General features: G+C 38.7%; 1 protein-coding gene across 2 annotated transcripts; it reads right to left on the minus strand.

The window, feature by feature from the left end:
* Positions 1 to 2,117: 2,117 nt before the first annotated feature.
* Positions 2,118 to 26,202, minus strand: CEP97 (centrosomal protein 97). 2 transcript variants are annotated; one of them, XM_036243725.1, is made up of 12 exons: positions 26,115 to 26,202; positions 24,198 to 24,340; positions 23,335 to 23,493; positions 22,226 to 22,327; positions 20,519 to 20,632; positions 19,786 to 19,952; positions 13,955 to 14,119; positions 12,448 to 12,572; positions 11,041 to 11,809; positions 7,223 to 7,298; positions 5,116 to 5,790; positions 2,118 to 3,045 (listed from the first exon to the last, which is right to left on the minus strand). In XM_036243725.1, the coding sequence occupies exons 1-12, from the start codon at positions 26,155 to 26,157 to the stop codon at positions 3,016 to 3,018; spliced, it is 2,568 nt and encodes an 855-aa protein (XP_036099618.1). In that variant the 5' UTR covers positions 26,158 to 26,202; the 3' UTR covers positions 2,118 to 3,015. The 2 variants fall into 2 exon arrangements, with proteins under 2 accessions (XP_036099618.1, XP_036099620.1); XM_036243727.1 differs by lacking the exon at positions 2,118 to 3,045 and having other exon boundaries at positions 4,700 to 5,790.
* Between the last annotated feature and the right edge of the window lie 18 nt (positions 26,203 to 26,220).

Below are 26,220 nucleotides of genomic sequence, written 5' to 3' on the forward strand. Positions count from 1 at the left end.
TACAGTCACATTGTGGGTTAGAGCTTCAATGTATGAATTTTGCAGAGAAGACAATTCAGTCCATAACACCAACCAACTACAGGTCCTTATTGTGTGAAACAAAAGCCCTTCTACTCTCCTTATTCACTTACTCCTACACTCTTGGCACCCACTGTTTCAACAGCATCTGACAGTATCATCTGTGCTCTTGGAGGGATAATATCTGCTCTTCTTTACCCAGAGTATTTCAGTGACTATCCTGAAAGTATTTAAATCCATACCAAATAAAAGTAAATGAGCATTCCTTCCATTTCATATCCATTTTCTTAAGACTAGGACTGTTTTATTGTAAATTCACTTATATAACAACAACACTCAGAACTTTCTTTGTTAGACTTCTGCCTGCTGTTTGTTCTGAATTTTAACTACCCATTAATTACAAACACAATGAATAACAACCATTACTACTAATTGTAATAAACAGATAATCACTCAAACAAATGTACAAACTTTTTATTTAGAATTAGAGACTCAAATTCAAATTAAATAAGTACAATATAAAATAGGAAGCCTTGCCCTGGCCAGTTTTGCTCAGTGGTTAGAGCGTCGGCCTGTGGTCCGGAGAGACCCGGGTTCGGTTCCCGCTAAGGGCACGTACTTCGGTTGCAGTTTGTCCCCGGCCCTGGTTGGTCGTGCGGGTGGCAGCCACTCGATGTGTCCCTTCACGTCGATGTTTCTCACTCTCTCTCCCTCCCATTCTATCTGTACAAAAAATGGAAAAATATCCTCGGGTGAGGATAAAAAAAAAAAAAAAAAAAAACATTTAAAAAAATAAAAATAAATAAAATAAAATAGGAAGCCTTCCTAAAACAGACCGTAACCCTTGAAATCATCTACTGTTTCCTCAACAAAATGAAAGAAAAACCTAAAGAGAGTCCAAAATCAAATTATTTTTAAACTCTTGTTGTCAACAGTACAATAATTACAAAACACTCAAAGAAATTTAATTAGAAAATGAACACAGCTACTGCAGAGAAACTCCTGCTAACTATTCACTAAAATAAATTAAATTAAAATTTCGTATGATTTCTATTCATTCACAAATAAAAAGCACCTCGTTTTAAAAAGACAATTATTTGTTTCTCTCCAGGTTGGGGGACTACCCTGCTTACTTGAATTTTAATTTTAATATGGCACAATAGATTCGATCAGTAAAAGCAGTATCACTAAAAATGTTTATAATGTTCCTTACAGACCCTTTCTGCTTTATTTCATGGATGAGAGAGGGGTCATATATTTAAAAGTTAAAACATTACAATATAATAGATATCCTTCAATAAGGTACATGGCAAAATAAAAATATACATTAAACAATAAAAGTCTCTTTTTGTTTAATTTATGAACAGGAAATTGATCAGACTCATTTTATATTTTTCCTTTTTACTAGGTCTTAATTCTCCAGAAAAAATAGTTTATATTATTGTTATAAATCCAATTATAAGAATTTGCATCAAAAAGGTACCAAGGGAGATAGTATAATTTTAAAAGTCCATATTGTTTTTAAAAATAGTTATAAAAGTGGAACCAGACTTGTTTTAAGGAGATAACAGAAAAATACACTATTATGGTGTTGGCATATTTAAAATAACTCAAAACAAAAATCCACACTCAAAAATGAAATCCACATCATTCAAGGATATAATTATACGCATATATACAAATACTTGTGAGGTTTTCCTAAAACATGCACATTCTGAGTCTTTTGTAATTAAAAATATCAAATATATGTGTCAACTGTCATAATTGGAGCTTTCTGCACACCAGGAGAGTTAAAATTTGAACATCTGTTGTTCTGTAAAACTGAAGATGAAATATAATCAAACTCAGCATTTCACTAGAAAATTTTATATATCTCAGTAACTTGCTATATTTGTCCTCAAATAAATGGACTCCTAGGTACAGTTATTCTTTCAAATGTCTTGTTTCTACTATTGCTCTTTAAAATCAAATCAAATTGCTTAGAGAAAATTCACTCAGGGTTCTGAAAGAATTAATTGTGTGTTCTAGCTCTCAGAAATTTTTGTTCTCTCTCAAAGAGAATGGAAAATACATGAGATTTTCTTATTGACTCTCTAAATGTAAAGATTAATATTAGTGTAGAATAAACATCTGGAACACAATAACTTTTCAGTTTTCAGTTTATTCATTACCAAGTAGCTATAACGTCAGACAAGTAACTTAACCTCCCTGTGCCTTAGTTGCATCTTTAAAACAATGATATTAGAAGGAATAATCTCTAAGGTTCCTTCCAATTCTCACATGGTATGATTTTGTGCTTCTGCATAAATATCTACTTAATACATTGACTTTTCCACAAATCAAGAGAACTAATAGGATCTAAGAAAGCACAGGTGAACTAAATCTCTCCTGTAAGAGAAACACAAAGACCACGTTACAGTTCAACTTCCCAAACTCTAGTAGATCCATCCATTCCCTCTCTAGCCCAACCAACGAACAGCCCATAGTCAGAAACCAAGTATCTTAGTTACATAAATTATTTTAAATTACACTATAAACTTATTAAAATATATTAACTCTATGCCACAGTTTTCCTGCATTCTAATTTACATTATTTTCATTCTATCTACATTCAAGATAATCTGTAGAGTTAAGGTAGGGTGCTACTTAATATTCTTATACATACTTCAAAACACTAGTAAAGTTAAATAGAATGAAGAGCAGATATTAATCATTATCATATTCTTTCAATTTTAAAATAAAAGTACACTGAATACTATTTATAAGCTAGAAAAACAAGGCAAAGGTAAAAAAGGACATCTTACTAACAAACGCTCATGTTCAAATGAATTTAGTTGTGTTTCGCCATTGCTCAAAAAAAGAGAAGAGGGACAAGATGTCAGCAGAAACCTACTTAGGCAATACTGAGCTCAGACATTTCTGGAGCCTTAATGAGAAATTAATGAACCATGAGGCAGTACTTTTGGTATTAGTGAGTGCAAGTTGATTTTTCTTTGTCTAACAATGGGCAGCAAATGAGGCACTTAACTGTAAAATAGAAAAATAGGGAATATTTAGAGAATAAATTCAAAATCATTCATAAAAGATAATTAGCATTATTCAAAAAGCAAAAAATTCTATTTCTATTTAACATGCTTTCAAAGTTACATAAACTTCATTAGGAAAAATACTTTTGAACATAAGACTGCTGTTCAGTTTATAAGAGACAGAAAATACTTCTTTTTCAAGAGATTTTGGATTTCTGAGAATGAAATTCAAGTCTTCTTAGCCTGAGTGTTACATATTTATGAATGGAGAAAAATAAATTTTACCCATACTGGAGAAATGTTTCTATCAACAAAGTATAATATGTGATCCCTGACCTTATTCTTGAAGGATCAGAAGTTTTTAGTTTACATAACTTCAAAGAAGGGGACCTAGTGACTGTAAAAGAATAAACAGTTATTTAGCACCTAAATTTAGAAATCACGTAAATATTGCCATAGTTTTAAATAGCTGTATGTCCACAGATCGGGGAAAATTAGATATGTATTGTTCAATATTAGAACATTCTCAAAGATTCAAATATCAAGCTTCTAAAAATTATCCTTGATTTACGAATACATGTACTTATAACATTCAAACACAATTATTATCATGTGTTCCTGAAGTTACAGATATATATTCTTTTTAACAAGTAAAATTAAGTGATGTTTATTTTTTCTTAGTCACCATTAAATTGTCTTCCAAATGTGGCACTTTTTCAGAGATTTAGATAGAAAATAGTTCTTTAAAAAACAGTCATCATCTTCTACCACTAGTAATATTTTAAATGTTCTTTGTTATGAGGCAGAGGTCAAAAGTGAAGTAAACCACCATGGACCTTCTGATGATATACATATGCAAACACAGAGCAGGAACACAAGATAAACATATGTGAATTTCTGGCAATCTACTGGCACACAAATGCTTATCTGCAAGTAAAAAAGGTCTAACTGAAAAGATAGTAAATGTTTACCATGACATTATTCCAAATGAATGGAGCCTAGTGTTTGCTTTCTTTATAAGTGAGAGGAATATTCTTATGATGTCTCTTTAAATAAACTTGATTTTAATTATGGATAGAACATTTGCCGTCATATGTTAAAAGTGATACATGTCATAAACAAAAGTCTTCCATGAGATACTTTAATCATCCCTACTGAATAATCCTATATTCCTCCTTCTCTCCCTATTTGCTTATAAGAAGCTTTCCTTCACTCATAAGGGAGGAAAAAAGGCTTAAAAACACAAGTTCTTCCTCCAAGGAGGCTGGCAAATTTCAATAGTCACAATCCCCATATATGTTATTTACATTCACTTTAACACATTGCATTCTTCACTACATAGAGGAGTCAACTTTTCTTATTTGTTTTAAGGTAAATTTTTCTATCTTCTTTAAGATATTATAGTTTGTTTTTGAAAGAACAGGAATACATAAAAACAAACAAACAAAAAACAGGAACACTGGTGATGGCAATCTAGTTGTTAAGAAATAAAGTACATATGTCTTCCAATATAAATATTGTTTGATACATTACAACTAAGTAAAAAAGCTAACCCAATCAAAATGAAGATTGCCCTCAGTATCTAGAATATGGAAAATATGAGACAAGAATACAATTCTATATAAATAGTAAAAAAAAAAAAAAAAAATGGGGGAAATATTCCCATTTCCCTTCAAAAAAAAGAGAGGAAAAAAAGAGAAGGCAACTAAAAATATTCTTAAGCCCTGCCTGGTCTTGCTCAGTGGTTAGAGCCTCAGCCTGCAAACCAAAGGGTGGAGGGTTCAATTCCTGGTTAAAGGCATATACCTGGGTTGCAGGTTTGATCTCCGATTGGGGTCACGTGGGAGGCAACCAACTGATGTGTTTCTTTCACATTGATGTTTCTCTCTCTCTCTTTGTCCCCCACTCTCCTGTCTATTCTACCTAACGATCAATGGAAAAATATCCTTGGGTGAGGATTAACAACAACAACAACAACAACAACAACAAAAAAACATGTTAAGGAAAGTTAAGTGGATTTCTGCTTCCAAAGCAACCAGACATGCTACACAGTAATACCAACATGCAATACCTGAAATGTGGAATCACATTCTGACTGCTGCCCTTGAACTTCTACATTTAATTTACAGTTCTCTGATGTCTGGCTGATTTCATCTTGCAAAGTAGGAGATATGCCATGAGTATCATCTATAGAAGCACTGTCAGACAAGGCATCTAACTTCTCCGGGGAAGAAGCCATGTGAAGTGCACTATCTTCTGCCCCTTCAGCAAAATCTGTCCTCTCCTCTGCATCTTCTAGCTGTTGAACAGAAGTTAAATACTGTTCAAGCAGATTATCCTGCTCATTGTTTGAGCTTTCCTTATTCCACTCACCATGTTCCTCCCTAACATCTGCTACATCTGACTCTTGGCAACATTTGACTGTGTCAATGGAATTCCCCATTACTGAACTTGCACTGCTTTCTATGGAACTTTTTCCAAAATCCAAAGAATCCTGCAAACAGGGAACTTGTTCTGTTAGGGAGGAATGAAAACCAGAGTCTGGAAATTCTGGTAAGGATTTCTCTTGAAGTGCTTCATCAGGAGCAACAAGCCAATCAGAATTTTGATCAGAAGATGGCTCCTGGCTTTGAGTGAATAACAGAGGTTCAGATGGCAGCAGAGTACTGGATATAGGAGGAGCATCAGTACGCCAGGAACTTAGACGCTGGTCCACAGTCTGTTGCCATGCTTGTAGAGACCTTACCTATAAACCAAAGTACACAGTTTTATTATAAAATAAAAATCACACCTGTTTTATAATTGTCCTTGGAGCTTTTCCTCAACACTTGTGAAGTTGTAAATGGCAGATGGCAAAACTGGAGTTAGAAATGGCCTGAATTCCCTTACCCTTTCTATAGCATCTCCAGCCTACACCAGGCTGGCACAAGTGGTACATGTCCTTGATTATAAAAGGCCCTCACCAAGAGAGTAGGGATGGGCCAAAGCAATTCCCTTGCTTCTTCTGGAAAAGCAATCAGAAGTACAACAGCAGGTGTCTAGCTGACTAAGAGGTCAATAATATACTCGATATATACTGAAGTCCATATAATAAGACAGATTAGAGGCTACTAATATAAGTAGATGCGCTAATATAACTAGAGTCTCATTTTATATATCTTTTTGGGATAAGAGTTTAAATATTATCTATACACCTCTAAAATACCTAAAAATACCTCAAGTTCTTGATAATATGACCTTTACATTATTAAAGTACAATGAAGATCTCAAAATTTTACTATAACATCTGAAACCAAAAACAATATATAGTTAATTTTTAGTTTCCCTTTGACCATGCTCCAAGGTAATCACCAATAGCAGTTTGATATGGATCCTTCCAGACCTTTTTACTATGTATTTTCAAATGCAAAGGGAGTTTTTAAAATTAAGGGGAACCCCGAGTTCTGCAATTTGCTGTTTTTCACTGATCAGTGTTATCTTGGAGATCTTTCCACACCAGTCCAGTTCTTCTTTTTAACTGTTCCATAGCATTCCACAGTATTGTTATTTCTATAATTTATTTAAGCACTCCCCTATTATTAGCCATTATAAAACCTTAAAAAGGTTTTTTGAATTTCACAGTTAAAATCCTATTACAAGAAATTGTTTTATAAAAATATTTCCAAGGAATAACCTTGAAAAAATATTTGCTGGGATACAATTATAATAAAACCAATTGTCTGAACTGTCTCCAAAGTGTGCTGTTGTAAGACTCAAACTCTCTTTCTCAACAAGTCATGCATACTTTTAGGACATGCATATTGTAATCATCATCCTATGTTAGTCAACTTTCATTCAAATATTCTCAAAAGATAAAACAAGATATATAGTCACATAAAACTTCAAATTGGGTGTTTATACCTACATATTGGAAAGTTATAACAACATCTCTCAATTTAGTCACTTGCTTTCATCTTTATACTTCTTTACCTTTCTGTTCAAAATCATAAAAAGTTTTTTTTCAGATTAAATAAAATGTTACAAAGTTCACTGCACTAGTTCCAAGTTAGTGGCAAAAAGTACAAATTACATCCTTGACCTTGGGAAAGGGTGCTTATTATGCCTAACTCTGATTATCTCAATAAATATAGAATGTTTCTTCGTTCACACATTAGGTAAATCAACAGGAAGGGGCTTACCTGGTTCCAAAGGAATCTGACAGCTTCTTCTTGTACAAAATTTTTAATACGCTCTTCATCTCTTTCTTTTCTTAATCTATAATAATCCAAAATCCATTACTGACACAAGGAAGGGTGCTTTGACTTGCACTTCTTATAACAACTAATAAGCACATGCGTTGTAGACAGATTAAAAACCAAGTAACAGTCCTTTCCACTCTTAAAATATTTAAGCTGAAACAAGTTTTAAGCTATGACTCAACAATGAGATGTGACTGAAATTCAGATTATATTGGTTCCACAAAGTATTGCTAGTGATAAAAAATAAAATAAAATATTAAATGCTCTTTATCTGGCCTCAATTTCCCAGCCAAACACTCCAAAGGGGCAGCAGCTGAATAAAGGTGTTAAAGATTAGGATCACAGGAAGAAACATCTTCTAAGAGACTAGCAGGATTAATCCCATCAAACATCACTCCCAGTTTGCCTCAGTTCCTGGCCTTGCTATCATCAACAGACAACCCCACCTCATCCCATCATTTCCCCTAATTCGTTGAAGTCTTACTCTGGGATCACTGCCATCTCTCTCCATACTTACACCTACCAAAAACCTAGGGCTCCCCTAGTTGTCCATTATCTATCTCCCAGACTGTCACCACCCTCTTGTTCTGAATCTCTGACCCAATTCCCCACATTCTCTAGCCCCCCAAGCCCTTCTCCTGTGCCATCTGAGACTCCTCAATTGGAACCAACAAACTCCTTTATATAGTTAATCTCTTAGATAAACTTTTCCTTGACCAAACCCACTTCCCCCCTGGCTGATTTGGCTCAGCGTTTAGAGCATCAGCCCTTGGAATGAAGGGTCTTGGGTTCAAATGCCAGTCAAGGGCACATACTTTGTGGGAGGCAACCAATCGATGTGTCTCTCTCACATCAAAGTTTCTCTCTCTCCTTCTCTCCCTTCCACTCTATTTAAAAAATCAATGGAAAAATATCCTTTAGGTGAGGATAACAACAACAAAAAATCAGACCCAGTCCTGAGAGCACTGCCGCCCTCGCAATTGGAAGCTATCTTTCTCACTCATTCATTAGTTTCAGAAGACTGCTTCTCACTGCTGTGTACGGACTGTTCTTTACCTTCCTCCTTAAGGAAGTAAATCTCCCCAAACTCTTGTTAAGTACTGACTTCCCATTACCAGCCCCTGCGACCCCATTCCTGCACCATTTCTGGAGACCTCAATGTTCCCATGGATGCTCTATCTAAGAATAGTCTGCCCACGTTGTTCCTTCTCATCGTCTCACTCTAGACCCAGTCATTTATTTTCACTACACCGTTTTCAAAAATGGTTTCAAGTACCCACACAAACCACTACCTCCTATCTTCCCAGTTCACCTGCCTTGCACTTCACAGCAACAATCTAGATGTCCAGTCTTCATCCAGATCTCCTAACTAAAGATCCCCTTTCCTCTTACTTTGTTTAAATTCCAAGATCCAGCTTTACAATCATCCTCCACCTCTAAATGTCTTCGACTCCTTTGCCCTTTCCTCCCTCCCCTTCCATACAAACCAGGAAAAAACCATTCTTGGCTAAAGCAAATTAACCACCCCCGAATCAGAACAGAATAGAAGAGCCGAGAATTGCTGGTGAAAATTATACCACCTGACCTACTGCTTTAAGTTTTCCTCTCCTGTCCAGCAATGCTCCTCCATTCCCCCTAAAAGTGCACTTTTAAAATGAATACCTCACACCTCACATCTCTCCTTAAACCTCCCACACCCTCACCCTCTCTTCCTTTTCAAATGTTGACCACACCATATATATTACTGAAAAAAGGAGAAGCATCCATCACACAGGACTTCCCCACCTCCACCCTCAAACCTATCGCCTTACCTGCTGCTGCCCTGCCTCAGGCCACTCTCTGTTGGTGCACTGGGTCCCTTCCTCGCTCACCTCCTCAAGAACTTCACGCCTGCACTTCTTTCCTTCCCCCGCACCATCAGTTCTTCTCTCTGCACTGAATCATTTCCATCCACACACAAACATGCTCTCTCCCATCTTTAAAAATGTTTTTCCTTAACTCCAGATTCTCCTCCAGCTCTTCTCTTCCTCACAGCAACATGTCCCCAAAAAGTTGGCTATGCTCACTCTTCACCTCTCACTCACTTTTCAACCCATTCCACACCACCTGTATCCAGCGACACCACTGACGCTGCTCTTTGGAACCTCACTGGGCAGGAAAGGGTTAACTTAGCAGGACTGGGGTGTTCAGACCCTATGTATTCTAAAGACAACTGGCCTTGATTGGCTCCTGGGAGGTTACCTGTAGGCCCTTGGAATGTCCTGCCTGCTAAGAGTATCTGTATACGTGGGGCTTTGGGCTAAACCAGACACTTTATTCTAACTATGTGCTTTCTGGTGAATAAGTGGTGTGTTTTTTTGTTTGCTTGTTTGTTTTTAATTTTTACTTATAGATTTGAGAGAGAGAGAAAGAAACATTAATTTGTTGTTCCATTTATTTATGCATTCATTCATTGATCCTTGTATGTGCCCTGACCTGGGACTGAACCCGCAACCTTGGCATATTGGAACAACGCTCTAACCAACTAAGTCACCCAGCCAGGGCTGGTGAATAAGTGTTTTTGTTCACCTGGAGGGCTGAGGTCTGAGTAGTTAAAGCCAGTCACTGCGTATGTGACTGACGCCCAATGAAAACCCTGGAAGTCAAGGCTTCAGTGAACTTCCCTGGCTGGCGATACTTCACAAGCGTTGTCACACATGGTTTCCGGGAGAATCAAGCCCTGTCTGTACCACTCCAGCAGGAAAGGGCAACTAGAAGCTTGTGCCTGGTCTTTTCTGGACTCTGCCCTATTTGCCTTTCTCCTATGCTGACTTTAACCTAGATCCTTTCATTATAATAAACCATAATCATGAACAGACAGTTTTCCTGAGTTTTTTTTAGCAAATCATAACTCCCAGCTTCTCAATCTAATGTATACTCCTCTGTCCTCCCTACAGCCTGTGTCTTCTCTCCTGAATCCTTTCCCTGTTGGAGCTGGGACACACATTCTCCTTGTTTTCTTACCACTCTGGCTGTTCCTTCCAGTCTCGTACTGCCTCCTCCTCTTCCACCTAATACTATTAATACATATTTGTGGCTGCAATACTAATACTCAAAAGAAATTCTGCAATTCTAATTTTCCTGGGTCGGCACTCAGTAAAACATGTGAGCCACGCAATAAAGACACACTTTCTACCACTATCCCAGCATTTTAAATCTCTGCTCTTTCTCAGGTCACCTAGTCAGGGAGGGAGGGAGGGAGAGAAAGAGAAACATCGATGTGAGAGAGATACATCAACTGGTTGACTCCCTCACGACCCCAACCAGAGCCAGGGACTGAACCACAACCGAGGTACGAGCCCTTGACTGAAATCGAACCCGTGACTCCGCAGGCCGACACTCTAACCACTGAGCAAACAGGCCAGAGCACCTAGTCAGTTCTGTGTAGACTTTCTCATCTTCTTATATCTATACTTATTTAATTTTTCTACATTTTCTGTATTTAGGTTTATAGGTATTTGTAAGGCATGTACTCATTCAGCGTTTAATGCTACACTGCATCTATGTACCAACTGCTGTGCTAGACATGGAGATCCAAGTGACTGTGTCTACCCTCAAGATGCTTTCAGTATGTTGTAGGAGACAAGTAAACCAAGAGTGGCGATGTGGTATGAAACGTGTCCTGACCACGACAGCAATGATTCAGTGTTCTGAACAACTCTTAAGAATCTGATGGCCCCAAACGAACAAAACAGCACCTGACAGGACTTTTGACTCACCTCCTTACTTCATTGGTGAGGCAGACGATGTGCTCCTGCATTCTGCGCAGCCGGATCTCATAACGGACGTCTTTAGCTTGGGGGTTGTAGTTCCTAGCATAAAAGCCCCGCCAAGAGGCCTGCAGTGTAGTGGCTGCTTCATTCAATTTCTGAAGGGCAACTTTATCTTGTCCCGAAGCAACAGATCTCTGGGTTATAACCCCACAGGGAAGTTCCTCTGAAGGAGTTTCAGACATGGTTTCTTCACTATCTGGTTTTGTATGTAAGACACTGTGTCCATCTGACTCAGGAAAAGATGGAAGACTGTGGGTGTCACCTTTCAAGACAGCACTGGCTACTGCTGGCTGAGGACAAGGTAAGAGCCCATCTTTATCATTGACCTCTGCACCTACTGCACTTTTCATCATTTGAACAGAATTCGCATTTGCAGCCCAAAAAGCTTTTTCCTCTTCTTTATCCAAGTCCTGGTCTTCCTGCCCTTTTACAGATTCAACTGCACCATCTTCCAGGCTCAAGTGAATGCCCTGTAGCCTCAGCTCAACTATAGGTGATACGGGGGAGAGTCCTGATGCAACTGGCATAAAAGTAGACTCTGAAGAGAGAAGACTGCAGTTCAACTTGTCCTCATCTGTCTGTATGTCTTCCAAGTGCAGGTCATTTCGAGAATACCTTGTAGTGTGTACAGAGGCTGGAAAGTTACTCCTAACAGCATATAATTGATCATCATTATTGCTTATCCCAACCCAAGAATTGACTTGGATGACGGGGTCTAGAAGAATCAACAGAATATCATTTGAACCACTAAATATCTAAAGGTTTTGATTTTTTAAAAAATTTGAGCTCTATCAAGGTGTAATTAACATACAAAATTGTAAGATATTGAAAATGTATATTGGGGTGATTTGATATACCTATACATTATGAAAATATCACACACACCCCCACCAACTAGTTAATTAAAAATCCATTACCTTGCATATTTATTTTTATTTATTTTTTGGTGAATCAAGACATATTTTTCAGTTACATCTTTTTAAGGAAATCTAATCCTTGAAATAGAGTAAAAGGTAATAAAATGCTTTATTGACTCCTGCCATATGCCTAAAACATCAAACCAAATATTTTTAAGAAAATACATTTTTTCAATAATAAGAAGAAGAATAATCAAAGTATTGGACCAATACCAAAAGTAGCAGTGCTCTGAATTTTTAAAAATTAGAAATAAAATAGTTGTGATATATATATACATACATATATATATGAGTGTATACACACATATATAAAACATAAGATCCAAATGACCACTTAAGCTAAAAACTAATAAATTATGAAAATATGCACCTTTTCTGTTTTTTGATGCCTAATAGATCAAACAACTTGGAGAAAACACAACAATTTGTTTCTCACCGATTTCCTGGACGATTTGGCAATCTTGAATGGGGCTCGAGCACTCCAGTGCCCTTGTTTCCGTAGGAGGAAGACAAGACAACTCTTCATTTTGACTTTGGTTCATTAGCTGCCTCTGGTGAAACCTAAAAGCCAATAACATTGGATGTGATTTAACACACACCAAAAAAAAAAGCTTTTCTGCTTCGTAGGTAACACTGTAAGAAAGGTAGAAGTTTACAGGTCTTCAAAGTAGATTCCTCTAATCACCACCAAACTGCAATGTCTCATTTGAAAGCACTGGATAGAAAAGGTTAAGGAACTCATTTGTAAATCACATAGACACCCTCATAGGCATACACTTGCACAAACACTTAAGGCAGGATCTCTGATTTATTTTAATTAAAAAAAAAGTGACCACTAAATGCTTCTAGCTATACTTCTTTTTTCACCCAAGGATATTTTTTCCATTGATTTTTTTTTAGAGTAGTAGAAGGGAGAGATAGAGAGAGGGAGAAAGAGAGAGAGAGAGAAAAAGAGAGAAACATTGATTGGTTGTCTTCTGCACACACCCTGACCGGGGTCAGGGATCAAACCTGCAACCCAGGTACGTACCCTTGACCAGAAGTCAAACCCATAACCTGTTGGTGCATGGCCAACACTCTAACTACTGAGACACAGTGGCCAGGGCTCTAGCTATATTTCTTAATTTTAGTGTTTAAAAACCCATATGGAACACCTACACTAAAAGAAGAGATCCAGCCATGGCTGGTGTGGCTCAGTGGTTAGAGCGTCAGCCCGTGAACCAGAGAAGCCTGGGTCCCGTTCCCACTAAGGGCATGTACCTCAGTTACAGTTTGTCCCCGGCCGGGGTTGGGGTCATGTGGGTGGCAACCACTTGATGTGTCTCTCTCACATCGATGTTTCTCTCTCTCTCTCTTCATCCCTCTCTCCCTCCCACTCTATCTGAAGATAAGTGAAAAAAAAGGTCCTCCAATGAGGATTAAAAAAAATAAAGAACATATCCAGTCCTGGGTAGTTTGGCTCAGCAGTTAGAGCATCGGCCCGCAGACCGGAGAGTCCTGGGTTTGGTTCCCACTAAGGGAATGTACCTTGGTTGCAGTTTGTCCCTGGCCCCAGTGGGGTCATATGGGTGGCAGCCACTCGATGTGTCTCTCTCACGTCGATGTTTCTTTCTCTCTCTGCCTCCCTTTCTTCCTCCCACTCTGTCTGAAGATAAATGTAAAAATGTCCTCAGATGAGAATAAAAAGAACAGATCCATTTTTTAAAATTCCATTCTCCCATACTTCTTGGTTCTCCCCAGACATGATTAGCGATACAGTTGCTCTAGAGCACACTGGACTGCACTGCATGGCTCAGTTCCCTGCCAGACTGCTAGTGACAAGGGGCCCAAACACGCAGAAATGTAGGCCGCAGCACTTGCCTCAGTTCTACTGACCCTGCAGAAAAGACTCAGAGGTATTTTCACTTGTGAATTCATCAGCTGCTACAATTAAATGGACTTACTTCTGTTTGCTCAGAATCTTCTCCAGTTTGGCGTCCTCTGCAGTTTGAAGGCCCAGCGTAGAAGTGAGAGGACAGACTGTAGCTAGATACTGGACGAGCTGGATGTGCTGGCCAGGCCGATATGCTCTCCCCTTGCCTTGACTATAGAGCCATTCAGCTTTCAAACTGGAATTGGGGGACATAAAGAGAAGATGACACTAGGTAGACAAGATATATTTTGAAGCAACAACGATCTCTCTTCTTAATTTACCTTTATAGCATCATTGGATGCTTTTCATAAATTAAACTCACTCAAGTTTAAAAAACTCTGTCCTTCTGATTCACTGCTCTTACTCTTACCATGATTCAAACCCTTTTTCTTATTTAAGGCACAGATTTTCACTAATGGTTCCAAATATTTGAAAAAAATTTTTTTTACTTTATTTTTATTGTTGACACTATTATAGATGTCCCCTTTCCACCTTTGTTAAAATTATTTTCAAAGAAGCTGTAGTGTTCATTCCATTCACTATCAAACTGAAGTACCTAAATAGATCACAGGTAAGACATGATAACAGTATTGTAATTATTTCTTGAAGAGCCATCATCTTTTAGAGATATGTACTGAAATATTCACAGATGAAATTGTACCTAATCTGGAATCTTCTTAAAAATAACACAGGAAAAGAAGAATTAAGTGAAGATATAAATGAACAAGGTTGGCCATAAACTGAAAACTGCTGAAGTTAGAAGGTGTATTCATGGGAGGTCATTATATTAGTATTTACTTTTCACATATGTTTGAATTGGTTTATTTATTTTTTTATTTAATATGCCATTGCTTCAATTTTACCTTTCTTAAATCTGCCCCACAACTTGAAGTTGAGGTTGGATCATTTTGATATACTTTGTTTCTCTGTTCTTATACCATTAACTGAGCATTACAAATAGTTTGAAAATCACTTCCAATCCACAACCATTTTCTTGGGCCTTCATAGTAAGGTATTCACAGCACACAAACTACATTGTCCAAGACTGTTAAGCCACCCAATGTGTATTACAGACTGGAAAGAAACTGGTTCTCTTGACAACTGGTTAAATCATGCAAAAGAGTTGTGTTGCAATAATATGTAACAAGTTTAGTTAGCAATCTCCTAGGAAAGGCTGCTTTCTTGCAATGAGATATGCAGTATGCTAAGTAGATGAACTGAAGTCAGGTAATCCCATCCTTAGTCTAGTGAAATGTTTACTCTATTTAATAAAAACAATTAAAAGTATTTCTTCTGTGAACACATTCCTGTGAATTAAATAAAGATCATTCAGAATCTTCATGAAATCAGCTCTGAGTTTCCCTAAGTTCTCCTGCAAAGCAAATCACTTGTTGAAAAGCTCTCCTCCAAAATAGGTCCATAGCAAAGGATAATCGCCACCTTTAACAAAGCCAGCATGCAACATTTCCAGATTACAGATGGTCTGTGGTCTGGGAGGAAGGAGCGATGAAAGTAAGACAGAAGGCTCGGGCTTGAGCATTTCAGTTTAAGAGTGTGAGGAAAACCATAAACTGTGCAGCCTCAGGTGATATAAACTGTTTTTCTGCTTTTGCTTTATGTTCATCAAAAACACAACCGTTATAGCACTGGCTGGTTTGGCTCAGCAGTTAGAGCGTCGGCTTGTGGTCCAGAGAGACTCGGGTTCGGTTCCCGCTGGAGGCACGTGCCTCGGTTGCAGTTTGTCCCCGGCCCTGGTTGGTCGTGCGGGTGGCAGACACTGGATGTGTCACTTTCATGTCAATGTTTCTCTCTCTCTCTCCCTCCTACTCTATCTGAACAAAAAATGGAAAAATGTCCTTGAATGAGAATAAAAGAAAAAAACAAACACCACCATTATATAAATGTATTCATCCATAAAATTTTCTTGTAGGTAAAAAAATCTCCCTGCTCATTAAAACACTATCGCCAATGAAAAGAAAAACAAAATTAACATTCATTCAGCTGTAATATATGACTTGCAAATCACTGGAATATGATACTTTTCTTGAAATTAAAGGAATGGTTTACATAATATAACAGAAGTAATGACTATTATGAGAGAAAATTAAAAACAATCTGCTCTTTCTCCAAAAAATAAATAAATAAAAAGAAGTATTGAATAAAATGATACTGGTATTTGCTTTTAAAATACTCCAACAAAAATTTGGGGGGGAGCGTAGATGAAACAAGATTGGCAAAATGTTGATCACTCTGAAAGCTACATGGTGGGTATTTGGGTGTTCCTATGTTACTCCCTCTACTTTTCTATGTTTTGAATATCCTTTAAAGAAAGAAACATCTCCAAAGTTCTGATCCCTAAGTTCTGATCTCTAAGCAACAGAGGTGTAGTTTGGTCCTGTAAAACAGATGGAAACAAATTCAGAAAGATCTCCAAATACTCTGGTGCTATACAAAGGTGCTGGTCTTTCCACAGGCGTGCGTCCCTCTGAGAAAGCATTAACCCGAGCACCACCGGGGCGGGTGACTGCTCAAGTGACTCTTTTCCATGACATTCACGTAAGATCTGGCTACCTCAAGTCATCCAAGAACCTGGGGTACTTTCCATAAGGGGAAAAAAGTTTAACCTGGATGTTTTTAGCAAATAACACTTAGGCTGGGTAGATACAAAAACTGGAAATTCCTTTCTATCCTCAGGACAATTCCCAAAGCTGACCAGGAGAACGTTTTGAACACTGCTCAGGCTATCCATCAATTTTTAAGACAATAGCTCTTCCTTAAAATAACTCCCCCCCACCAACAAGACACTTCCAGAGATATTCTAAAACCTGGGAGTACAGTGTAGACTCCAGAGCTGTCTCAGAAATTAACTGCAATAGCATTTTTCACACTCATGTGGCATCAATAACAGTCAAGTTTCCTTGGTTTGAGTATAACTCTATTTACCCATTCTTCTATGGACTGACATTTGGGCCATTTCCCAAATGTCCCAAATAGCTCCCAATGTTTTGGAGCTATTATGAATACGGCTACTATGAACACACTTGTACATGTCTTTTAGTAGACATAAGCACCTATTTTTGTAGCGTATAGACCAGAAGTCAAATTGCTGGGCCACAGGAAATGTGTTTATATGTTTAGCTTCAGTAAATACTGCATCTTTCACAGTAATTGCACCATTTACATTCCTAGAACAGTGTATGAGAGTTCCAATTGCTCCACATACTTAGTATTGTCCGTCCTTTAAATTTTAGCTACTCTGGCGGGAGCTGGTTGATTTAAAGACTCCACGATAACCAGGAAAAATAATAATCTTTCTGGATGATCAAAAAAATCAATACAGTGGCTATCTCTAGTAGGGAGGGAAGTTTTATGATGGGAGTCGGGCAAAAGAGATCTCTGGAGCACTGGTTAGGTTCTATTCTTATTCTCAGTGGTGATTATATGCGTATGTGTAAATATCACAGTTTATACCTGAAGTATGAAATTGTGCAATTGTTTTAAATTTGGGGGTGGGGGAGGGATAGAATCTGCTGAGAAAGGGTTGTTACTGTGCCATGCTCCCACCGCTTCCTCCCTCCAGACTTCAGTGCAGGACGCCTACAGAAAAGGAGGCTACCCCAAGTGAAAGCACTGTTCCTACCTCCTGAAGTCTCTGAAATTAAACATTTGTAAAACATTACACAGAAAGTTCAAAGAAGTACAAATCACCTGAGAGTCACTTGGAGTAAAACCATTTCCACAGTGTAGAAACATTGCCTTTGTATTATTCATCTACTCAATAATTTTTTTTTTTTTGTGGTATGTGCCCCTAGAGGGAACCGAACCCAGGAAACTCTGGTCCGCAGGCCGACACTCAACCGCTGAGCCAAACTGGCCAGGGCACAAATAATTTGTTTTTTTAACACTTCCTTTTTAGCTTCTCCAAAACACTTCAATCCCTAGTCCCTATCCTTAAGTAATGACAATGATCATTTATTAAGCAACTAGTGTGTGACCAGTATTATGCTATATACATCCTTCTTCCTCACAGGATCCTGGAAAGTGAGGTAATATTACCCACATTTTACAGATGAGAGACTAAGGCTTGGAGAAGCCAAGGGACCTGCCCAGGCCATACAGCTAATGGGTGGCAGGGAAGATGTGACACCTTCCCTTCTCTCTCCTGACCAGGTCTCATCTCTCTTCCCAGGTCTCTCTGTGCCACACTCTCATATCTGCCCATTGCTCCATGCTGCGCCCCCACATGCAAAAATGTTGCCAGTCCTATCCCACAGAAAACTGCAGCAAGGTACTTCTTAAAGAAAGACCCAGAGAAGGTAATCCAAGTGAAGCCATATTCCAGCTTTATAACTATCCACAATGAGAAAAACATAAGTGTTGGCAACACTTACCGAGGAAAAAGGAAAAGCCACACTTTCTGGCTGGCAAATTAGACCTGACCTATGTCCCTCACCCTACACCAGCACCATCACCAGGTAACTCCTGATTGCCACTCTTCACGGCCCCATGTCCTGCTCAACAACGAGATGAAACAGCACGGAGAAGGAAAACGAAAACCCTGCCTGTGTGTCACTCATCCTCTCACCAGCAAACCCCTCAAGGGACTACTACCAGCCCCCAGAACAGAAGGGCCACCATGGTGAGGAAGAATGTATGTGTTGAGTCCATGAATGCATGTACGTATGGACTGAAAGGAGGAAGTGAAATGAGGCACAGTGATAAGAATAAACTCACCTCAATTCTCACCATTCCCTCTAACTCCATCCCCTTTTGTCCACATTCTACATTCTAGTTCCTTACCTCCCCTAAAGCTCTAATTCCACTGGTCATGTGTCAGTGCCCAAAAGACCCCATCAGGCAGGGGTCCCAACTCCAAGCCGCAAAAACCATCAGTGATCTAGAGATAGGAGAGTCTTCATTTCTGCTGCTTCACAGGTAGGAAAAGGGGAGGACCAATCAGCATGTCTGCTTCCAGCTCCAAATTAGAATTCTGCATGCATTTTCCCACAGAGCCACTGTTATAAGGGGTAGTTCGGTCCTTAGGTGGTATTATTATTATTATTATTATTATCATCATCATCATTTCTTTTTAAATCCTTACCCGGGGATATTTTTCCATTTATCTTCAGAAAGAGTGGGAGGGAGAGAGAAACATCGATGTGAATGAAACACATAGACTGACTGCCTCCCACACAACCCCAACCAGGGCTGGGACCGAAATGCAGCCGAGGCACATGCCCTTGACCAGAACCAAACCTGCGACAGTTTTGGTCTATGGGCTGATGCTCTAACCGCTGAGCAAAACCGACCAGGGCCTAAGGTATTATTAATACTGCCTACATATCCAGTTAATTATAAGCTTTTGTGGGACTGATCTGAAACCCAACCTCTAGAACAGTTATTTATTTCTTATCCTTTTGTAGAAAGGATAGAAAATACTAAGCAAGCAGCACATAGTCTACTATATGACTGCATTAATGATCTTCATTTCTAAATGCACATTTTTTTTTTTTTATCCTCACCTGAGGATATTTTTCCATTTTTTGTTCAGATAGAGTTGGGGGGAGAGAGAGGAAGTGAGAGAGAAAGAGAAACATTGACGTGAAAGGAACACATTGAGTAGCTGCCACACGCACGACCAATCAGGGCCGGGGACAAACTGCAAATGACGTATGCACCCTTAGCGGGAACCGAACCCGGTTCTCTCTGGACCGCAGGCCGACGCTCTAACCACTGAGCCAAACCAGCCAGGGCTCTAAATGCACATTTTAAGAAATATTCAGCTAATTAATCTTTAGAAAGCTGGAACTGGTCTCTTTAGTAACTTCATGATAAATGTGAGGTTAAAGAGGTCATGTTCACCTTTCCTTCTGAGAAATCATGTATCCGTCCAGGACTCTGAGGTTTAAGCACCAGCTGACGATGTAAGGCCGATAGTCGAATCCTGGAATGGAAGGTGTTGCCATCACACAAGGATTGCTCATGATCGACAACTGTTCCAATTCAGTTAAGGATGCCAAAAAAGAGATCTGGAACAAAGGATATCTTTGTTGAACAAAATGGTCTATCCAGTGTCAAGCACAGGGCTTCCGCTGATTACACATCTTTGGCAATTTGAGAATGTAACAATTTCCCTCTTGTTCTGAAAAGTGACAAGTAACACTCCTACTTTATCCGCCAACTTCCAAAATTCCAACAATATAGCCATCTGTCCTGGCCACACAATGTCCCTTAGAGAGTATCAGCATTTCTCCCAGCAGAGCAAATCCTATTCTAAAACCCAACAGTAGCCAGAGCAAGGTGCACAGAGAGCTTTAATCACTTCTTTAATGTAGATGTCCCTCCACCACCAAACACTTCCAAATGGAATGATAATTGCACATTTCATATGAAATTAAGCCTTAATGACCCACTGACATTAACAAGAAAATGAAAGAAAAGTAATGATCAACTAGAGCCAAGTGTTTCATTCTGATGTAGTTTCTCCCAAGAGGCTCACAGTTCAAAAGTGAGCTCATAACGTTCTACTGTGTTTCTCCTCCTTTCTCACAACTTTCTAGCTTCCTGGATCCCAGAGAACACCCTCAAATTTTACCTCATTTAAGTCTCGAATTTCATTTTCCGCCAAAGAAAGGATAGCAAGACTTCTGGGTAGATAAGCTGGTACCATTCTAAGAGAGGTGATGATATTTCCATGTAAAAGCAGGGTCTTAAAAGTAAAAACAGGATGAATTACAAATGAAAAGATTACAAATAAATGGGTCTATTTTGACAAAACCAAAATGGTATGTATGAAAACATGGGACCTATTTTATTATATATCTCATAGCACATAAATCAAAGACAATGCTAGGTCGTCTTCTGGTCCTTTCTCTCTTTTCTTGTCCATATTCTAAGCCCAAGAAAGTTTAAAGACTTGTCCAAGAACACATGCTTGGTGTAGTAACTAGTGTTTTACAAGATTTAGTTTATTAAAGCTTGAGCAATTTCCAACATACCAGTTCATTTCCTTTGAAAACATCAATATAGAGGAAAGGAAACTGAAAAAACAAATTAATTGAAACAATCATGTATAAAGCAAATTTTACAAAAGAGAAGGAGGGGTAGAGGGAGGGAGGAAGAAGGAGAGAAAGAGAGAGAGAGAGAGAGAGAGAGAAGGAGAGAGAAAGAGACAGGGAGAGAACCTATCTATCTATAATTTGCAACTGTATTCTTTTGGAAACTAAAAGCTCGAGGAAGCTAGAATGAGCTACTCCCAGGTGAAGCTGCAACAATGAGGAATCAAAAGCTCTGAGCCCTGGCCGGTTTGGCTCAGCGGTTAGAGCATCGGCCTGCGGTACAGAGAGACCCGGGTTCGGTTCCCGCTAAGGGCATGTACCTCGGTTGCAGTTTGTCCCAGGCCCTGGTTGGTCGTGCGGGTGGCAGCCACTCGATGTGTCCCTTCACATCGATGTTTCTCTCTCTCTCTCTCTTCCTCTCTCTCCCTCCCGCTCTATCTGAACAAAAAATGGAAAAGTGTCCTCGGTTGAGGAAAAAAAAAAAAAAAAAAAAAAAAAAAAAAAAGCTCTGAACACTCAGATTCTAATAAGATAATCATGCTTCCATTTCAGAAAAAAAGAAAAAGTTTAATCATCTTTAGTTCATCTAAATTCTCTTAGTACCTGGCTAAATCAAATTGTTTAGAATAACTGTTGCATTTTCTGCTAAAGATGTGAGAAAGTTGAGCTAATAATACTCCTTCTAAAGCTTAATGGGTTCATCTGATGCTAATAATAACCAATGAAGCAAAAATATGGAAAATGCCTACATATGTCTTTTGAAGTTGTGAGTCCAAATGTTACTTATTTAATTGCATGATATAGTCCCCTCTATAAAAAGTACTATATGCTACAAGTTTTTTTTATTAAAGTGAAGTTAATTTTGATAACTTAGTAATACCTATTACTAAAAGAATAGCAAGTCCAAGTGTCAAAAAACAGGCTCAAGTTCAGAAATAATTTTGCTCAACATCACCAACATGTTATGTACTTACTGCAAAGCTGTTAGCATGGCTGGATGGGCATGGGGAATTTCATGTTTGAAGAATGGTAAATAAGAATTAACCTTAATTGCAATGACCAGTTTTAATTATAGATACTAGAAACAAAAAGTTTCATAGTTTCTGCTACTCTAAAAGGATTTTATTATAATGAACACAATCTGTTATTTATATACAGCAGGCTGCTTAAAGCCAATCAGATTACTTTCTCTTGGTATTTGAGTACCAAATTTCAGAAATGACATAGTCAGAACACATGCTTACCTTCAGTGATACCAACTTAGATAGATCACCTATCTGGGATAAGTTATTGTCTGATAAATCGAGGTGCTGTAGAGCTGGGCAGCTGTTGACTTGTTCCATGGCCTATCACAAGAAAATCATCACGTCAATTCATGCAAACAAAATAAAAATAAAAAAAACTCTTCCCTAGTTCCTCATAGTTGAGTCTCCTGCCTCTTCTGCTTATCATTGGAAGTAGAGAAGTGGCACTTAGCAAGAAAGAGAAAGTAGTGCTAAAAGAATCTGGTAAAATGTTAATGTAGCAAGTTTCCACCTTAATTATTGCTATAAGAACAGATGATCGTATCATCCCAGATATTCGGAGCCTGAAGAAACCTTAGTGATGACACATGATAGATCACAGATTTCACAAGTTAAGAGTGGAGCCAAACCAGCTGGATTCAAATCATGACCCTGCAACTTCCTGGCTGTGTGACCTCAGGCAAGTTACTTAACTTCTCTACACTTTGGTTTCCTCATCTATATAATGGGCATGGCACTATCTACCTCACAGCCTGTGTTGAGACTGCGTTAATACAGTTAAGATGCTTAGAACAGTCCCTATCTTCAATTACCTGTTCAATAAAAGTCTGCTATTAACAATATTTTTAATCCAGTCACCTCATCTAGCATATTGAAAAGTAAGACACAGAGATATTTATTAACTTATCCAAAATTATAGAGCTCCTACATGGTGGAAGCAGGACTAGAATTCAGATCTCCTGACTTTTAAAACAGTATATTCTCTACTATGCCATTAAACATTTGCTTACAGCTTAATGTAGCGTGATATAGTCTCTCTCATAACATTTCATTCTATTTGATCCACTTTTCTAAGTATAATATAGGTTCTTTGTTCACATTTAAAAGAATATTATACTGTATCATGTATTTCGAAATAATATATATTTTTTGAGATTTTTGATGCTAACTGAAAGTATTCCTGCAGAGTTATGAGTGGGTATTTTCATTTCTTGTTCTACTCATCTCTATACTGCTTGAGTTTCTTTTTTACAGTGAATATTTTTGTAAACTGAAAAAAAAAAAGAAAACATAATTACTGGGAAAAAAAAGAAGAAAGAAAAGCTCACCTTGATATTATTTCCTGCCAAATTCAGCCACTCCAAATGTACTAGTTCCTTTAGCCCTTCCACATAGCCAATGCTATTATGAGGCAAATTTAACACACGGAGTTGGGTCAGTTTGGCTACACCCATCATCCGCACCAGCCGATTATTAGCCACTGACAACTGTGGAAAGGAAACATATTATTACTCTTTGGAATAAAATATATAGATTACACTCACATTAGGACATTAGGGTGCTTAAAAAGATTTGTTTATATGTCCAAACATGCCCAAATGTATAAACCCAATTTGTACTTTTCACATATATTGTCTCCATATTCTACAGAGTAACTATTAGTTTGTTGGTGTTGCTGCTACTCTTGAGTAATGGAGAATATACATAACCCTCAGCAATCAGATCTCCTTCAATTACTAAAGAGAAAACACTGTTAACACAGCAACTACTTGAGAATGTAAGTTCCAAAGAATGGGGTCCTTACAATGTCTCATTCAGAATCTAGAACAGTGCCAGATACATACCGGGGGCCTAATAACAAACATTGGTTGAATGAATGGGTGAATGAATGAATGAATGAATGAACGAACGAACAAACACTTTACCCTCATCATGAGGTAAAAAGTTATCTTAATATAATACTTTACCAATATATATTGGCTTTTTTAAAACAAATGCTTCTTTTTCTAGTCCACTTTAAATGTAGTACGTATGTATTCATCTTCAGGAGAAATTGCCTTGTGAATATTACAAGCAACACTTACTGCTTTCCAGGCCTGCACAGTTACTTTTTGTTTGATTATTTAATTGTTTTATTAGATATAATAATCAACTGGTTCTACATAACTATTTTCCTAGATACAATACCTACCTGTATTAATTGTCTGTATTTCTCAAGATTTTCCAATTTAATAATCTGATTTTTATCCAGAATCAAAGTATGAATATCAGCTTCACAGGGTAAGTTTCCACTTAATTTCTGTAGCCCCTGCCCTGACCAATTGACCACTGATCCTTGAAAAGAGAAGGAAAATTGTGAGAAAATACAATACCTGAGCACTGGGGTGAAATTATACTCATAAAATCCCACTCAGAATTAGAAAACACCAGAGCGCTATAAGTATTAAGATAGTAAAATGAAAGCAATCAAGTTTTAAAGTACTACATGTTGAAATTATTCACTTGCCCTCAGAAATATTAAATTACACCAAGATTTGTGATATTCTACTCAAGATTCTATGATGAAATACTTTGGACTTCTTCACATTTAAATATAAACTAATATTTCCATATTCGGTGCCTAAGGAATGACAGTATTTTTTCATTGAAACTCATCTTTTGCTAGAGATTAAATTGCTTACAACCTAACTACATATCCTAAAAGTGCCCCAAATCAAAGTATATACTTCAGTTAATTTATGTACAAAACTGGAATAATCTACCTAATTCCTTGATGTGGGATGAAAAGAGAACACTTTGCCCCATCCCTGACACACAGTACTCAATAAAGTAATTTATTACAACAGACGTTCAAATCCCGGCTGCACCAGTTCACCACTGTAGTATCTTGGGCAAGTTACTGATCTCTTTGGGGCTCACCTTCTATTCTGTAAAATGGATTTGATAATACCTGCCTTATGTTATTCGACAGAGAAAATGAGATGATGCAAAGTCTTTTTTAAAAAAGCACTTAAAATATCGTCTAGCTCACATAAAATGTGCTCTATAAACGTTAATTGCTACTATTGTAAGTTGCCTTGGTGGGCCGGGGAGGTGGCGTTTAAGACAAGGAGATACCAGAGGGAGACGGGCCCAGAGAAACTGCTTACTTCAAATGTATACCCAAATCAAGGCTATTGCGGGAAATAAGTATTCGAGAATGCTCTCCTTAAGAGATTCAACGTTTTTCCATTGTCCAATGGCTTCTAGCATTTGGGGTTGGGGGCGAGGGGGAGTCATGGGATCCTCTGAGAATTTGGTTTAAGCACAGCCTTTGCACACAATTCCTAGGAGTCCACAGACTTCTTAGAACCATCGATTGACCCCTGTACCCAGAAATATAACTGAGCCCGACCTAAGCCTTGGAGAAAGACCTCGACCATCAGCCTGGCCCGGGCCGGACAAGAGGGCGGACGCAGAGCCTCAGAGCTACGAGATCTGTAACCAAAACAAAGGAGCTCGGTTCCAGCGGCTCCCGGCCACAGAAGCACCCACCCCGCGCTCCGCTGGACAGCGACCAAACTCGATCCCAGGATCCCGTCTGCAGAAGCAGGTGTGGAGAACTGTGGGCTCTGGATCACCCCCAGATTTTATCAGCCACCGGACACTTCCAAGAAAGGGTTCAACGTCAATTTAGGCAGGTGTGTTTGATAGAAGGTATACTGTCGCCTGAACCGAGGGGTAAAGGCGACAGTAAAGTGAAAGAGAGAGATCCTGCAGTTTTCACGTGGGCACCCAGAACTCCAAGTAAACATCCTAGAAAGGTCGCCTCAGTCCGAAACCCACCACCCAGTAGCCACGGTAGCGCGGGAGCCGGGACGCCCAGCGCGCGAAGGGCTTTGGGGGCTGTAGTCCCCCGGCCGAAGCTCGCCGCGACGCCGGAGAGCTAGGCAGAGACCCGGGACTACAGCTCCCAGAGGGCAGCGCGCCTCCGCGACGCCCACAGATCCCCCCATCAAAAGAACTGGTCCAGAACAGCACCCCTAAAGCCTTCTTTTCTCTACCAGATAACCATTTAATTCAGTTCCATGAAGTAAGCCTTGGGACTCAAGGGTGAGGATCACCTTACCTTCTCCAGGAGGCAAAGCCGCGTCGACGCGCGCCACCGCCATACTTCCCGCTCGCTAATAATACCAAGCAACCGTCCTCCAGCAGCGCCGCTTGTCTGGTGGAGC

Source organism: Molossus molossus, unplaced genomic scaffold (genome assembly GCF_014108415.1).
Source record: "Molossus molossus isolate mMolMol1 unplaced genomic scaffold, mMolMol1.p scaffold_m16_p_5, whole genome shotgun sequence".
Lineage (NCBI taxonomy): Eukaryota > Metazoa > Chordata > Mammalia > Chiroptera > Molossidae > Molossus > Molossus molossus.

What these genes read in the sequence shown, in the direction of transcription:
- CEP97 (XM_036243725.1), bottom strand. Translation starts at nt 26,157, where the DNA reads ATGGCGGTGGCGCGCGTCGACGCGGCTTTGCCTCCTGGAGAAG. An exon ending in AAGATTCTGAGCAAACAGAA is followed by an intron (nt 12,573 to 13,954) that starts GTAAGTCCATTT and finishes ATTGGCTTTTAG; the next exon opens with GTTTCACCAGAGGCAGCTAA. An exon ending in TCAGATTCCTTTGGAACCAG is followed by an intron (nt 5,791 to 7,222) that starts GTAAGCCCCTTC and finishes TTTGGTTTATAG; the next exon opens with GTAAGGTCTCTACAAGCATG.